The 18,322-nt window shown below is 35.1% G+C and overlaps 1 protein-coding gene across 1 annotated transcript in view; it reads right to left on the reverse strand.

The window, feature by feature from the left end:
• Positions 1-9,554: 9,554 nt before the first annotated feature.
• Positions 9,555-18,322, reverse strand: part of KLHL14 (kelch like family member 14) — a gene marked incomplete at its 3' end in the record, with an annotated part of 64,781 nt that continues 56,013 nt past the window's right edge. Inside the window, exons 6-9 of the mRNA XM_081324830.1 lie at positions 15,384-15,574; positions 15,124-15,282; positions 11,999-12,156; positions 9,555-9,695 (exon numbers count right to left, since the gene is read on the reverse strand). Of these exons, the coding sequence (XP_081180956.1) occupies positions 9,555-9,695; positions 11,999-12,156; positions 15,124-15,282; positions 15,384-15,574 (649 nt within the window). The remainder of the gene's footprint in view (positions 9,696-11,998; positions 12,157-15,123; positions 15,283-15,383; positions 15,575-18,322) is intronic.

Genomic DNA, 18,322 nt, shown 5'->3' on the forward strand with positions numbered 1-18,322 from the left:
TTTGCCGGCGTTAACTTCCCATCGTCCTGTGCGCTCCCACAGAGAGGGCCTCCTCAGGGTGCCGTCGGTCAGGGAATGTCGACTGGTGGCCCCCAAGGGGAGAGCATTCTCTGTGGGCGCGCCTGCCCTCTGGAATCAGCTCCCTGTTGAGCTCCAGATGGCTCCCGACCTTTGCTCCTTCTGCCGCGACCTGAAGACTTGGCTATTTGAACTTGCCGGCCTGGACTGAGGGACTGGGATTTTAGATCTTAAATTTTAAAAATTTTAAATTTTAGAATGTGTTTTATTGTTTAGGGCTATTGGTTTAATTTCATTTTAATTTTTGTATATTATGTGTTGTTTATAGTGTTTAATTGCCCTGTACACCGCCCCGAGTCCCTTGGGAGAGGGGCGGTATATAAATCCAAATAATAATAATAATTTAGCAATGGAAGTTCTACTCCCAAACTGTGGTCATAAGTCAAGGACTACGTGCATTTTTCTTGTTGACTTCAGGATGCTTGTGGTTCTTTTCTTAGGGTTTGCCAGGCACTATTCATCTGGTGTTTTTCAAAAATGGAGAGCTAGCCTTCTACAAAGCAAAGCACTAGCTTTAACTACTGTATTTATTTGTAAAAACGGTACTGGAGCTCACTTGGGCCTTGAGGTGGTTTGCAGATTGTGCTTTACTGGAAATGCCTTCTACCTGCCCACATGGCTTTCCAGAAAAAAAAAGAAGCAAACGTAATAAGGACTGATTGAGAGTATCCAAGGGAAAGTATTGTGGATAGGTCCATGGAATATTAGGGAAATAATCTCACCAGTTTGCTTTCTGGTAGTTCTGTGACTTCTGTCCATTACCATTACTCTTATGCAAAGCCATTTGTTGAGAGCCTCAACAATGTGAGCACTCAACTTCAAAATATACTAATTAATTCAAAAAAAATTACCCATCCTTGCTTTATAAATTTGGATTCATCAGGTTTGACCTGCATTGCAACAAAAACATCATAAGAACAGCACGTCTAAAAGGTACAGAAATATTACCCCATTTTAATGTAATCAACTTAAATATTGATGGCATATATAAGCATGATACAGTGGCTGTAAAGTGTTTATAAAAATACTATTTTCTCATACTATATTATACAAGTACCAGTAATGTAATATTTCATACTAGTGTAAATTTCAGAAAAAATATAATCAAGAAACAAGGCATAAAGCTTCTTTGAGTGTTTTTTAAGTAGAAAAATGTTATAAAACATATTTCAATAGGTAAATCAACTTGGACATTGCCTTATGTAAATTACAATCTACACGCTGACTAGTGGAATTACATAATTTCATTTTAATATTGTTATTAAAGTATGAATGCTAAAGCTTAATAATGTAGATATAGCACAGTTCTTATATATTATTATACAGAGAAAAATATTGGAAGATTTGAGCTTACCTATTTTAATAATCCATAATTTTATCATTTCAGACAACTAGGATATGGAGGAAAGTAAATTCTTCAAAACAGAGTTGATGTTAGTTGAAGTCTTGAATATTCATCTTTTTTGTGCATGTAGTTGTAAAATAAATATGATTAGTCTTTCACTAAATATTGGCACTGCATCTTGCTCTCAATTGGAAGATATTCTGTAACTTCAATCTAGTGATTATATTTAAGGACATCCACTGAGATGATGCTGTTTCTCATACAAGAAATCTTTACCAAACAAAATGTTGGCAGTGTCAAAAGTTGCATTGCAAATTGATGAAATGAGAAAACTTCCAGGAAGAACAAAGAATAAAAGTTTACATATATCAGAAGAGATCCCAATTTAACTTCACTTCTTGTATTCCACCACCCACATTTTCCCCTTTAAACTAAGAATTCCAGGGTTGACCACATGAAAATGGTTTTGGTATAATTTGTTTTGGAAATAGTTTTCTTGATGAAATTCTTAGAAATCCTTTCCATCTACTGACACATGACACAATTCAGTACAATACAAAAGCCAAGCTATCGTCATGGTATCAGCTACATAGTCAAGTTCTATGATATATTTCAGAACCATTGTTATTTTTTCCTACTTTGAACCTTCAGCAGCCTCTCTGTAGGCACCCCAAATCATGGGAACACTGCTGCACTTATTTTACAATTCCCATCGATATTTCTGCCACTACTAAAATTCAGTGTTTTAGCATTTGTGATCATTACCTATTGAATATGGCAATGAATCCATCTCCACCTGTAAATTCTCATTTAATCCAGTAGTCCTGAATACAAAGTTAAAACACACACTTTTTCCTCTATATTCTGTTTTGCCAAATTGCTCTTAATGAAAAATGTGCAGTGTCAAAACTCCATTGTTTGGCTATTGTTTGCTACAATGCTTCTTTGTAAGGGTTTATTTTCTTCAAACTGCACTAAAATGTAATTCATACAGTACTAATATGTCCCAGGTGGATAGGGTATAATGAAATAGTTGAGTCTGTTTATATTTATTTTATTACATTTAATATATTTATATATTATTCCCATTGTTACCTTGAAACAATTTGTGATAGAGTAATTCAACAAGTTTAAAAGGAGTGAAACTGACATGTTCATTTAGAGAGGTAGTATCCAAGTGTCACTGGGCAGGCGATATATTTCTCTAGAAACATAAAGAGGTCCCTTGCCTCCGGAGTGTCTCAGTAAATGATTCAGATTTGTCTCAGAGAGATCAGCCATTTTTACCACAGATGCAAAAGAAGCTTTTCTCTTCATGAAAATCAGAAGTCCTTCAGAATCTAAGTATACTTCTAGATCAACTGCCAATTAAACCACGTGTCTTTCTTTCACCTTACATAGTAATGAACTCTTTATTGCCTGTTTCTCTGCAAGAATATTTGCACAGTGTTTGATCTCTGACTCTCTTCATACTTTGCTTCAGCCCTCATAGGTGGGGAAAGAAAAATAAAATAAAAAGTGTTCATCCAACCGTTCATCTAGGGAAAGCCTGGACAAAGAATTAAGGCTTCAGCAACTGCCTAGAAAAGGTTAATAGGTGGGTTATAAATTTCAGGGAAGAGAACATTTAAGAGTGCATTTACTATAAGAATGCTCTCACCCTTTTGGATTGTGCCAAGAAACTGCTTTTCAGCAAGCATATTACAAGGCAATCAAGAAGATGCAGTTAATAGAGTTCCATTAGTGAAATTAATGACAAGAGAGAGGTTAGTAACAACAGGCCATGAAAGAATATGAGAAGATATCTCTTGTAATTGTCGTAGGGATAAGGTTTATTGGTGAATGTGCCTGAATGAATTAGTAGAAAATATTCTGAAATTATCACAGCAGATGGCAGCATCTATTTGATCTAGGAGTCAGACTTAGTTTGCACTGGGATAGGAGACCTGAACTCCCAAGGTGGTAGACTATACTGAAGTTGAAAAACATTCTGAAGGGAAGCAGCGGCAAATACTTTTACGCTAATACCAAAAACACAATTATTCAGAGTTGAGATTGACTTGAGGAGAGGGCTATATTCTTTCAGCAACCACTTGTATCTTTTCAGCAAGGTACGCAGTAAAATTTTATTATAGAAGATTTATTAAGAAAATTACCTAAGATATTGCTTTGGAAAAAGCCATGAAAAAAATTTAAGGTTTAAAAACAAAACACTAATGTAGAAATTGAGTTAATTATATAAGCATGAGTCTGATACTATTTCTCACTAATCCTGATTTTTGGCCACCCTACACAAACATTGGTCTTCTACAATATTTTTATGACCATCTATGTACATATTTCATAAAAGTTTACTTTCTTGACTCTATTCTTTCATATGTAGGGTGTATGCCTGGTCTTAGGGGTACATATCCTCCTCTACTTATGTTAGCTATAACATTTGAACAAACTTCAGTTTCCAAAAGCTGCAAATTTGCATGTGCCTAGTATTGGTAGAGTTCAATTGCTGGAACAAAAAAAGAATTTTGCTCTATCAGGTGAACAACTCAGCTTATCCTTCATTCTGTCCCACAATGACCATTCATGTATTTCAGGGCTACACAAACATGGTCAGGAAGGTAATACCAGTCAGGGACAGTGCTTAGTAGAAGACAAAATAGTGATAAAATGTGGACAAGAATTCTAAATTCCCATAAAATGTCCTGTTCTCAAATGTTCTTTAGTCCCGATGCCTTACAAGCTGCACAAAGGGATACAAGAGGAAATCAATTATCCAAATCTTTAAGCAATACTCAGGGTTTACAGTTTTGCCAAGTATTCAGCAGCCCATCTTCCTGTATAGTTTCATTGGACCTGGAGCATAATTTAATCAATATGAATCAAATCCCTATAAAACGTATCCACAAAGCTTCTCTTCTTTCATGTTACAATGCTCCGCTAGGACCAATACACAGCCCAGGAGGTCCTTCTAATCTACTACATTCAGAGCAAAATGTTGACATTCATGTCAACTAAATTGGCCACCCTAAAAATATTTAATTTACCATGATGTTACTACTTAAAGATGAAAGCTGTAATGCCTAGAAAGCAAAGTCTAAAATTTCAGTCTCTATGAAGTCAGTAGAAGCTTCTATTCAATGCTATATTTTTAGGAAATAGCACTAGGGGAGAGAGAAGAAATATTCTTATATCCTGTAAGATGTAGCTTCAGTCCTTCCAAGGTGTGGTGATGGTCAGGATTTAGAATAAAGTCAAAGACTTTTCTCTTAGAAAAAGAGAAGTCTACCTCAGTTGTGCCCTGGTTAGTCACTAGATTGGTGTGCACAAAAGTTCAGTTTTTTCAGAAGTAAAACAATTAAATCTAATAATATAGTTGATCAGAACCCTGCCAATGCAGTAATAATGCAATTGTACCCATACAATCCTTTAGAATTAAAATACATAAACAATTGTGTATTTTGTAGAATATGCACTCTGTTTTAGTTTCAATAAAGGACATGAAAGCACATACTCTGTAGTTTTAGTTTGCAATTCATGGATGGCTTATTAATCAATGCAAGATGCATTCATTGAACTGGATTAATCCTGCATAAGTAATTTCTGAAAGTTCCTGCTGAAGTTATTTTTCATTTCTGTGAACAAATAATTTATTTGGATTTTCATATATCAAGTTCACAGAGATTTTCCACAGCTAGATTTTAATTTCAATGACATCTAAGTTGGCTTAAATATTAGGGTGCAGAGTTTTGCATGAGAACCTCTTCTAAAATCTGTAATTGGTGTGGAACACCGACATTCACAGAATAAATCTGACAAGGTCCAGGGAGCTGAGTTCAGTTCCACTGATCAACTTCTATGCTGCAGATTAACACAATCATTTATGGCATTAAAAGCTCCCTAGAATTCATTAGTTTCCCCTCCCACTAACTACTCTGACCTCTAATACCACTAATTTTTTTTGGCTGTCATGAATTTAGAAACCTGGAACAAAACATAACACAAGATGCCCTGTTAAATCTTTTCCTCTCTTTCATTCTTTTTTCTCATATGCCAACATTGTTTAATAAGCGTAGGATAATGATTAAATATACAACTGTATTGTTTATTTTTTTTAAAAAAAAAACACCTTTAAAGAGAGTTGGCCTATCAAACCAAGGTTCAAAATATTATACATATTTCAACAAAAAATAACAATCTGGCATTTCTATATAGGATTCAGGCCAAAGAAACAATATAAAATGATTGTGGTTAATGGTCAGATTTTTATGTATCTCTGTGATGAAAGCAATTTTGAAAACAAATAATCCTGGATAATTTAAACATTCTTAACAGATTTGTCAGACAGGCATGTTAGTACATAAGATTTTATTTAAAGTCCCCTCACCCTACAAGCAAGCTTCATTTACACACGCATAATACTGTACAAAATTTACACTATTGGTGTCTTGTATGATTTCCTTGGTCATGCCTTCCAGATAGTTAAAAAGATTTACATATAATACTCATAAATTCTTTAATTATATTTCTTAAAAAAGAATTTTAAATGACAAGACCCCCACCCCCACCCCTTAAAGTGGCATTTTAACAGTGGCACATGATAATGTTCAGTGTTTGACATTTTTTTTGAATGCCATAAAATATTCTCTAATGTAGTGTTTGTGACAGGCTTCCTTTTCACATATTTATATACACAGCTATATATTTCTAAATACCATCCCTTCACCCAAATGATTGCACAATGTATTATTTTACAAAAATTATTTGAATTGAATAACACAAATAAATACAATCAGAGTTCCACAAAATAAGCAAAAATGGAATGAAGTTCCAAGACAAATATTTCAATTTCAAGAAATGTATTAACAATATTATTGTTTTCCTTTTTTCCCTTTAGATACAATTCCTTCAACAAATAATTTGCTACTTAAGTAAGGCGGTACCCAGCCAATTTTGGTGAAATTATATGGTATCACTGGAGTAAACATTAGGAAAACAACTACAGATAGTAATAATTGTAGTAATAATAATAATCATGGTATAGTGATATGACACATGAGGTTTTATTTTTAATATTTTCTGAGTAGCCCAAACCTTATGGAATATTATTTAGTAAATTACTTCTTTTATTTTGCCTATTTATATGTTTCACATTTGTGTCCCATTTGAAGTTATGTATTGCCTTGCATTTTTGAATATACAATATTTATACAAATTACAAGCTAGACTTTTTCAGACATACCATGAGTTCACTTAATTTCCAGAAACTGTGCTAATCTACATGAATTTAGGATTTGTACCGAACACTGGGGTTCAAAAATGTAATCTATGGCTTGTTATAAGCTGCTGAAATGAGATGAACGTTTTATAGAGTCCCAAGAAAGTCAAGATATATCTATTTATTTATATTATGAGCCAATCCCAATCTTAGTCCACTCTAAGTCCTAGGCAAGATAACTGCATAGTGCAAGGGCCCTCAGTTGATTCCAGTGGAAGGAAGAAATGAAAGAAGCAATGTAACACACATAAACACCCATTTTTTGTATAGTATTGATGAGAAATGGTCCTATTTTTCAGACTAACAAAGGTATGGGATTCTTGGCTTGCAGGGCAAAGCCAGTTGGCTCAATCAGGTATATAATTAAATCTTGACTATAGCAGTGCAAGATTTTGCTTACTCTGCTACTTTTTAATCCAACCCTTAAGGATAGGAGAAAGGAGTTTCATTTCTCAAGGCCTAAACAAAATATAGATGAGTCTAAATTCCTATTAGTTCTAAGTAAATATATATGTAAATGTAATTCAACCTAGTAGTGAGGACAAGCAGCCATTTTGGAGCTGTACCCATGTTGTTCCCCCCCCCCAAAAGTAGATCTAGCTGCTCCAGCTCAAATATTGGACAGTACAAGGAAATCACTCCTCTTTCCTTTTGTGACATTCCTGAACGTTATACCAAAATTGAACTTCGTGGCAGTGCACACTGTTAAATCCAAGTGTTGAGTGCTGGGACAGGAAATTAAGAAACTCTTAATCCATTGAATAGATTATAATACATAATAAAATAGAACTAGTGGTCTGATTTTATATAAAGCAGTTTCCATATTCAGTACATTCTTCCCAATCTCTCCTCCTGCTTGTTTCCATCATTTTAAAATTATTTTTGTGTACACTTTTTATGAACTCTTTTTAATATAAAAAGAACAGACCACCCACTTAAGGAATGGGGGAAAGGCAGACCAAAGCCCAGCATCTGATTCATTACTTATAGCTTAAGGGGAGCCACTAAGTTTTTATATCACATCTGTTTCCATTCTGAAATGCAGATTTACAAGCTTTCAGCCCCAAGCTTAAGATATTACAGTTAATTATAATATTTGTTGTACCCACATCTAAATATCTAAAATGGCAGGGATGGCACCTGACACACAATAGTTGAAAGGAAATATATAAAAATTCTGCAGTCTGCTGTCTTGCATTCTGCATGTACTGTTCACAAAGGTTACTGTTTGTGTGTGTGTGCATATTATACAGCTTAATAGACATTAAACATAGGCATGTAATCAACTGCCAATTTTTAAAGAATGGTTCCAAAGAGAGCAATTTACTGTAAAGAACACAACTTTAAGCTACATGTTCCTTCTGTACTTTTCTGCCCAAATCTTTCTATGTTGCATTTCCTCTCTGGAAGGTTCCAACTGCTTGCTTATCCTCAACATCTGCCCTACTTTCCATTTAGTTTTGCTTTGCTTTTGATGCTGCAAACTATACAGGTAGTCCTCGACTTACAGCAGATTATTTACTGACCGTTCAAAGTTATAACACCACAGAAAAAAGTGACATGACAATTTTTCATTGCAGCATCCCAGGGTCACATGATCAAAATGCAGGAGCTTGGCAACTGACTCATATTTATGACAGTTGCAGTGTCTCGGGGTCATGTGATCACTTTTTGTAACCTCCTGACAAGCAAAGTCAATGGGAAAGCCAGGTTCATTTAACAACCAAGTTATTGATTTAACACCTGCAGTGATTCACTTAAAAACTGTGAGAAGAAAGATTGTAAAATGGGGCAAAACTCATTTAACAAATGTCTCATTTAGCAACAGAAATTTTGGGCTCAATTGTGGTCATAACAAATTGAGGAATACCTGTACTTGGATGTAGTCAAGAACATACTCTAGTAAGTTAGCTCTCAGAATTATTTTTTTTACACTTGCATAATGGTAGTTTATTATTATGTCAATGTTAAACAATTATGAAATTTGCCAATCTTTGCTAATAGTGTATATCACAAAATCCTAATGTTATGAAAGTACTGCGCTTGAATTTTGTCCTTGGAAATGAAAAGTAAAGAATATTTACCATTTTTGCAAAATCGCATTTGTAATTATAAGATTTTAAACATTAATCAAATCTTTTTAAAAACACTCTAAACAGTACATGCTCATATGCTGTGGAAAGAAGGAAAACCAGAATCTGTGAACTTCTGGAGTAATTGTTTTGGATTTATAGTTTTGCAAATAACATTAAAGATTGGCACAGATCCTGAAACCTGCCGTAACTTTTTTGCAATTCTTAATTATGAGAATGTTGGGCATGTTAGTTCATCAGGACAACCAGTTTGTTTGCAATAGAAGCATTACATTATTACCTCTGAGTTTTCTTCTGTTTGTTGCTTGCAGAGTATGTAAAGCAGTCACGGATTACAACTGAAATGGAGGAGACCATTCTGCAAATTCAGTGCTTTTCAGGACCTCAATTTTGAATAACAAGTGGAATATCATTGTTACTTCAACACAGATCCCATGCAGTAAAACAGAATACACAGTAATATTCATGTTCATCTTCTTTAGATTTAGTATCAGTATATGGGTCTGCAGCAGGGAAAATATCAATCTGAAATGGCCATCTGTCAACATGTGCAGTGTTCCATGCTTCTAACCTACTTGTCTGACAAGATACCAATTCATCTGAGATGGGAATTTGCTTAGTCTTTTTTTTAAAAAAAATCATAAATGCAGGTGTAGGAATGGGATCTTGTGATCTGTGTCCAAAGAACTATTCCTTAAAATAATTATGCCTCCCATCATTCCTTTCCTGAATGCATCAATGTCCTCTTCTGTATTTCCAGGACTTATTTGTTGTATGGCACACACGCAGGAAGTATGACAGTAGAACAAGCAGGGCCTGCAAGTGGCTCAGCTACATCTCCTTCAAGCTCTGTCCAGGATCCTTTCTCAGGACTATAACAAATAGTAGAAGATTTGTAGGCTCCCTGCAATGCAAAATATAGAGACTTTGTTTATTTAGCTGAAAACATCAGTTCAAAATGTAGGTAACAATAACTAGAAAAGAATAGGCTCTTTCATGATTATTCAAGAACCTGCAATGTATTAATCCTCAAAAGGGTATGTTCATACAAGCTATCTGCTTTCAGACATAAAGTTGACTCAGCCTTTCAGACATTAGGTTGACTCAGCCTTCCATCTTTCAAGGTCAGTAAAATGAGGATCAAGATTGTTGGGGAAAATATGCTGACATTGTAAACTGCCCAGAGTGTGCTGTAAATCACTATGGGGCAGTATATTAGTCTAAGTGCTACTGCTATTGTTATAAGAACTTATTTTAAAAAATGGCAGTGGAATTTTAGGATTGAGTGGACAGTGTAAAAAGTAATAAGAACCTGCTTATAATAAATAATGGGAAAAATAATCAAATTAATATCACTACCTTTTCTTTATGGGAAGTCCACTGGAAAATGGCCGGAGTCAGTGGCTGATCCTGTACCTCCTTGAGGTCAGCAGTGGTCATACAGGTTGTTGCTATCTTGCTAGATATCACCCCAAAACAATTCCTAATACCAGTTTTGAAAATGGGACTTGTCAAATTAATAAGATACCGGTATCTTTAGGACAACAGGATGGATGTAAAGTTATTTTCCAGACACGAAAGAATACTGCTGCTTGATTTAAGAAACTTGCAAAAATGCTTATTGGGAACAAAGAATGAATACGCCAATGCAGTAATTATAGAAATTCTAGCACAGCGTGCATATTTTGCATAGATATCATGAGATGATGGAAAGCTTTGTGACTAGATAACATTCTTTGCTCCCAAATGTATTGCAGGACTTGTGACTATAATGGAGTAGATTAGATAGTTTGTTTCTTGCAGTGACCTGGTGCTTATATTTGATATTACAGTGCTCACATCTTTTAATGCTTGTGCTAGCTGTTTCTTTGGAACAAGCTTCAAAGCAGGCAACCTTATTTTATTGTTTTTGTGCTATTCTCAATGTTAGTTATTCTTTGTTTCGATTATTCTACTTCTTCAGTTAAAGAACTTTGTTTTTTCTTTGGCAGAGGAGAGATTGCCTCGTACTGGAATGAAAACAGTTCAATAGTTGTGCAGCCTTCATCTACTGACAACTTCCTTTGGTTTACCTCTAAAATGTGAATTACTTCTGGCAAGGCTTTGATTTCTTTGCTCTGGGAAGTTCTTTGCAATTCTTCCAATTCTGCTTCTGTGGATACTTTGCATTGTAAATTGAGATTGGTCTGCCATAATCTCTGTTCTGTTATTTCTGATTCTCTATGTTGTTCTTTCCAGAACTGGTGCATGCATTTCAAATATCCTCTTCTTGTTGGACTTGATCTGTAATAACTGATCATTATTTCCTCATTTTCAATCGCTTTATATTTGCAACACCTTTTATTTTAGTAGTTCTGTAGCTGCTGGTCATGGTTGTTCAGCCTAAAGTCCTGAGTCCTGTAGAGTGTGGTCCACACTGAACCAGGCAATGACTGAACTGGCATGTTGTTTCTGTAGTTTATGTCTCACCATATTTTTGGTGAGATTTGTCTAGTAAGAGCTGCACTGGCTCCCAGTGACTTTCCACTTAAATTCAAGATGCTGGATGTCACCTATAAAACCCTACATGGCATGCAGCCAGGTTATTTGCAAAATTATCTATCTCCTGACATATCTGCTTGCCCCATCAGTACCAGAGGGTTGGCATGATCTGGGTCTCTCCTAGAAAATGTCATCTTGTGGGAGCTGGGAGTTGTGTTACAGCACTGGCCCTATGAAGCAGTATCCCTCTAGAGATTAGGATTGTCCTGACCCTTGGCAAGCTACTGTAGACCTGGATATTTCCTCAAATAGTTGGATTGGAATGCTGAACTGCTCAGGGTGTGTGTGTGTGTGTGTGTGTGTGTGTGTGTGTAGATTAGTTTATTTTGGTGTATATGGATTGAAAATGCAATGTTTTGGGGCCAGTTGTATGCTATGTTTTCTGTTATTATTACTTCTACTGGTACCACTACTCTCACCTGCACTATTACTTAGGATGGGGTGACTTTTTTTTGTATTGTCTTGTTTATAATCCTCTGTGCACAGTCACTGCCATGAGATAGGTGGTGGTAAACAATTGCTTAATAGATAGATAGATAGATAGATAGATAGATAGATAGATAGATAGATAGATAGATAAGATAGATAGACAGACAGATAGATAGCATGCTATAAAATTGAAACTAGATGATCTAGTTAAGACTTCATGTTCAAATTAATGCATACCATACTCCAGCTGTAGCCTCCAACAAGGTATATGCTATCGTCAAGGACTGCACATCCAGGACCACTACGACCCTCTAAAATAGGAGTTTGCAAAATATTCCATTGGTCGCCCTTTGGGTCATAACATTCCACAAGCATGACATCAAGGTGAGAAAAACCTGTATCACACATTATTAAAATAATTTGAATCCACTCATTTTAAAATAATGACTACTGTCACTATTAAAAAATAATTTGTCAACAGCACAAAAGGAGAATCTTTATAAATTGCTAGAAATAAGAGGAATGAGCCTGTTAAAATAAAACACTGCAAATTTTTTATATACTGGCCATTATACTAATATCAAACACATGGTGATTACTAACAACTACAATTGCTAGGTCTGTTAGTAAAGATTTTTTTGCTCCCATAATATAATGAGATTTTGATTTCATGGTTTAAAGGGATTAGGAATACCTATAGTAAGGCTTTTTTCATTTCATAGAGTTTGCACTCAAGAATTTCTTGTAAATTCTGTCCTTGACAATATTCTTAAGTTTACAGTTTGCTTTGTAAGAGATCTGTAATCTCTTCTCTGAATTCGGCGGTTTTGAAAACAGAGCAAAAGAAAAATGTTACCAGTCAAATCAAACAAGCAATACCAATGTTATAAACAAATGTAGTATGTTGTAATGTTACTTGCAAGGAATTGTAAAATTCCAAAGATCCCTAAGATCTCTGTACAAGTAGTTATTAACTTACAACCACAGCTGAGATCAGAATTTGCACTGCTAAGCAATGCAGTTTTTAAGTGAGTCACACCTGAATTTACAACCATTTTTACAATCATTGCAAAATGAATCACTGCAGTTATTAAACTAATCTGGCTTTCCCTGTTGACTGCTTGTCAGAAGCTGGCAGGAAAAGTCACAAATAGCAATTAACTGACCCCAGGATATTGCAACCACTGCAAATACAGGTAGTCCTTGATTTACGACAGTTCATTTAGTGACTGAAATTACAGCGGCACTGAAAAAAGTGACTTATGACTGGTTTTCACACGTACGACCGTTGTAGCATCCCACAATCACGTGATCAAAATTCAATTGGTAATTGACTCATATTTATGATGGTTGCAATGTCCCATGTAATCATCTTTTGTAATCTGACAAGCAAAGTCAGTGGGGAAGCCAGATTCACTTTACAATTGCAGTGATTCACTTAATAACAACTGTGGCAAGAAAGGTCATAAAATGGGGCAAAACCCATTTAACAAATGTCTCACTTAGCAACAGAAATTCTGGGCTCCATTGTGGTTGTAAGTCGAGGACTACCTGTACGTGGCGGTTTCCAAATGCCCAAATTTTGATCAGGGAACAGGGATGCTGCAATGATTGTAAGGCTGAGGACTGGCTGTCACTTTTTTCAATGCCATTATAACTTTGAATAGTCACTAAATGAACTATAACTTGAGGACTACCTGTAAAAACATTGGTACAGAACACTGACATGAGGAAAAGACGTTAGCACAAAGGCTCACGTACATATGTAAACATTGCATGCAGTGAACTCTTCAGTGCAAACGCATTGGACTGGTTGAAAAGAAATGTCTTCTTTTAGATAGTTGCACCCTCCCGTACATATCATTTTTCCAAATGAGAATAATGTAAATGCAATCCTTTTAACAAAGTTTAGTAGTGCATTAAATGAAATGGAGAGCTGCGAATAAAACCAAAGTAAACCAAAAATTAGAAATTTTGTAAAAAAACATAATATAATTTGGATTGACTTTACAAAAATTAAAGTCAATGACCCTTTCATTTAAATGCATTTAATAATAGGTTTTCTTCCTGTCAAAAGCTCAACATCCCAGGAATAGTATTCTAAACACTGGAAGAAGCCAGGCCAAAAAAGCTGAACATGATTGGCTTTAATTTAAACTTCAATTTAATTAATCACTCTTGCTATTCTTTGTCATTTCAATAATTTCTATCTTCTGTCACATTAAATGACAAGTTGCTGGGAACTTCTGGAACAGTTCCAGAAAGTATAATCAAGACTTTTTCCAGGCGCACATACAGCTCTGAGGTTGCAATTGTATCTTCTCTGATTTAAATAATAAAAAAATTCAGGAATTGATGGTCACTGGGACCACAATGGTGTTTTCCCTAAATTAATGGGAGCAAGAATTTAGGGGGAGGGGAATGGATAACATATTGAAAGTAATTCTGCTTTTTCTGGCCACAATGCTACAAACAGAATTATTTTAGAAATACTTCTCCAATATTGTAGCAGAATTTTTTCCCCAATGTGAATACAAAGGCAAACATGCTTTTAGCATTAATAAAATGCTAAAATGAATAAAACAAATTTAGATCAAGTGTATTTATGCCAATTCAAAAGTCCCCAGGTAAATGTGTTGCAGTTTAATATTTAAAGTTTCTTCCTGAAATCTAGGAACTCTCCTTGGAAATATTGTAAAACTTCCTATAATAATAATAATAAAGTTGGAAGGGACCTTGGAGGTCATCTAGTCCAACCCCTTGCTCTGGCAGGAAACTCTATACCATTTCAGACAAATGGCTGTCCAGTCTCTTCTTAAAATCTTCCAGTGTTGGAGCATTCACCACCACAACAACCAGGTTGTTCCACTGGTTAGTTGTTCTAACTGTCAGGAAGTTTCTCCTTAGTTCTAGGTTGCTTCTCTCCTTGACTAGTTTTCACCCGTTGCTTCTTCTCCTCCCTTCAGATGCTTTGGAGAATAGCTTGACTCCCTCTTCTTTGTGGTAGCCCCTGAGATATTGGATGGCAACTAATTTACAGAGGCAAACATTGTAGGGAATTTGGGTCAATAATAATCTGTTTGTTACAATTAATTCACAGGGATGACAAATCATCCATGATTCTGAGTAATGAAAATTCTCTTTTTTATTATCTAAAGCATTCATTACTCATTTATTGAATGTGGTGTTATAGTTTTTTCTTTCCTCAAAATGCTACTGAGGCATGATACTAAAATCTGTGGCATGATAACACAGAATAATGTGTGATATGATAGCAAAGAATGATTTCTATGATAACACAGAAAAAATAATTTTTGATAAAAAATCAGAAAAGCATAGTATCTTGCTATTTAAAAAGAGACCTTTCAAATGATTTCCTCCAATTGCATACAGTCGATCATTCATTACGGCCAGCGTGTGGATAGCTCTTTTTGTGTTCATGTCTTGTTTTCTAGCCCAGACATCCATTATAGGGTCATAGCAATACAGCCAGGGGACATATTCACCATTATGGACACCACCTACAAATCAAATATACCTTCATTAGTTACAGCTTTTAAAATATAATTTGGGCTCAACCAAATTTTCAACTCCATCAGATGGAACCTAGGAAACAGCTTACCTGAAATATAGATTTTTCCATTATGTACAGCTCCTGCATGTGCTGCCAAAGGCTGTGGTAGAGATGATACATAACGCCACTCATTTGTCTCTAAATTATAGCATTCCACACTTGACAAGTAGCCAGTTTCATTTCTCCCTCCAATCACATACAAGTTCTTATCAAGCCGACATGCATAAAAACTAGCTCTCCTGGAGGACAAAATAACAAATAGAGCAGTTAGTTTCCAGTAACTAAAATTCATTCTGTCATGATTATTTACAAAAGTTGAAGAGCATTTGTTTACTAATATGCTTCAAAGAATTCAAATGGGGGTTTCTTAAATGGCTGAACCTCCACTCAAACCCCCACTTTAAATATTAAGAAAAAGAAATAAAACCACCAAAATTGCAAAACGTTTACTACCCTTGAAATACTTGGTATAATTCTCTACAAAGGATACTGTAGAGCTGGGGGAAAAATACAATAAAAATTAAAAAAAATTAGAAAGCTGTAAACTCATGCTATAAAGAAAGATTTGAAGCTTTTCAGTTTTAAAAAATACGGCTCAGGGGCTTATTTGTATAGAAAAATGGGATATACAGAAAATGATTTTCCCCATTCTCAAAATATTAGAACTTAAAGAGTCATCTAATAACGGAAAACTCAAAATAAACCAATGGAATACTTCTTTACACAGCATATTGTTAAATTTGATGCCAATGACACAGATGACTATGAAGGTGATAAAACAAATTCATAATGCATAAAGGATGGGATTAATGACTACTATTCAGGCTAGCATAAACATTGTTAAGCAGATCCAAGATATAGAAAAGAACAAGCTTTAAAAGAGCAACTCCTCCTATCACCTAATTCAGGGATGTCAAACTAGTGGCCTGTGGGCCAGATGTGTCACACGCAGGCCACACCCAGCCCGGTTCCGCAAAAGAGTCACAATACGTTATGTGATGCGATCGAGTTTGACACCCATGACCAAATTGTAAACTTTCATAAAGGTAGTGATTAAGAAAATGCTGAAAATCTTTTGCCCTCTTGTTTCAAAAGCATGGAGGCAAAGACCTTTTATAAGGAAGGGAGAAGCAGTGTCCTGTATAAATGATGCTATATTTTAAGTAAGCTGATATTAGAAAGATATATAGATGTATACATTATAGGTGGAACATTATAGATAAGACAGAAGACAAAAACAATGCACTGTTAACAGTGTTGGATTTATTCAGATAGTCATTAACATTTGGTGCATTTGGTATCAGCCTAGGATTTAACAACTCAGTAAGACAAGTTTAAATTTAGGACAGATAATGTAACAATAATAAATTAGCTTGACATTCACTTTCTTTATGGTCCTTCAAGGGTCATTGTTCTCAATTTACTAAGAGAACCACATCATCACATTTTTTCTTCAATTATCGCTTTTCCTCTTCTTTCTGCACTACTGCAAACAGAACAACTTTTCTTGTATTACATTTGTTCTTTCCAAAAAGAATTTCCTGGCTAATTCTGAAGAAAATCTTATAACCATGGAAACAAGCAGATAAATATTTCAAAAGAAATATAAAACTTTACTAAGGAATCAATATTGCTATCTAACATCTTTTCAGACAGCTAATTTCAATAATTTCCAGTGCTTCTGAAAGTCCTAAGTTATTTTTTGAACACTCATTTCATTTATTCATTAAAAGTAATCTAGCACCCCTGTTGCTAGAAACAAAGAAACAAAGTTTAAGATAATTCATTTTCAAAGAAACAAAGAAACAGTTTAAGATAATTCATTTTCAACTCAAACAACATTCCAGATGATGTTTTATTTCATGGACTGTAAATATTTTCACTAAAAAAGACCAGAATTCAGACATCAGATGAGGCAAGATAAGCTAAAACACATATTTTTTCCACTCCACATGGATTACAGGAGAATTATGGCAGACATCTAAAATCCAGACTGCTGAAATTCTCTAGAACAAAGACAAATCTGGAGACTGTCCATATGTACTCTCCCACAGTTGATTTTTGTGAACAGATGGCAGAAATTGACGTTTTTGCAGCTTCTTACAATCTGAAGATCATGGGTTCAATCATGCTCTAAGCCATAAATGAAACCTTTCACGGACTCAAGGTTTGACCAAATCTCATCTTTTTAATAACTCTGAAGTTTAATTTTGTACTGCCTTTTTAAGATGGAAAAACATTCAGAACTACGAGCCTACAAATTGCTGGGTGACTGCTTTAGAGAAAGATTTTGAAACTAATTAGATTCATGTGAGAAAAATCTATTTTGTTTACTTTTCAATGCAAAACAAAACTTTTAAGATTGATTACTAAAACACATGATGGCTACTTTAAAGGAAAAGTTAGATTTGTGGGTGTGTGAAGTACTTGGGCTTTTTAACTCTTTACCAAACTAAAAGTTGTTCTTGAAGATGAACAAACTCCTTTGAAGACAACTGAAATGGACATTAAGATGGACTTAAAATTATAACTAACAAGTAAAAATAGAAATACCAGATTTATCAATGGAATTGGATGATCATTTAAAAAACAAAAAAGGCATACAAATAATGTAGCCTTTTTAATTAAAATATAAGAGATTTACTAGAGTTAAAAAGGTAAAGGTAAAGGTTCCCCCGCACGTGCATGCTAGTCATTTCCGACTCTAGGGGCCGGTGCTCATCTCCATTTCAAAGCCGAAGAGCCAGCGCTTGTCCGAGGACGTCTCCGTGGTCATGTGGCCGGCATGACTAGACGCCAAAGGCGCACAGAACGGTGTTGCCTTCCCACCGGAGTGGTCCCTATTTTTCTACTTGCATTTTTACGTGCTTTCGAACTGCTAGGTTGGCAGAAGTTACTACTAGAGTTACTTCATGGAAATTACAAATGGACTAGGATAAAGGTGACAAGAACTTCATGAGAAGGGACAAAGAGACTAGAAAAAAACA

Source organism: Vipera berus (assembly GCF_964194415.1).
Source record: "Vipera berus genome assembly, chromosome: 3".
Taxonomy (NCBI): domain Eukaryota; kingdom Metazoa; phylum Chordata; class Lepidosauria; order Squamata; family Viperidae; genus Vipera; species Vipera berus.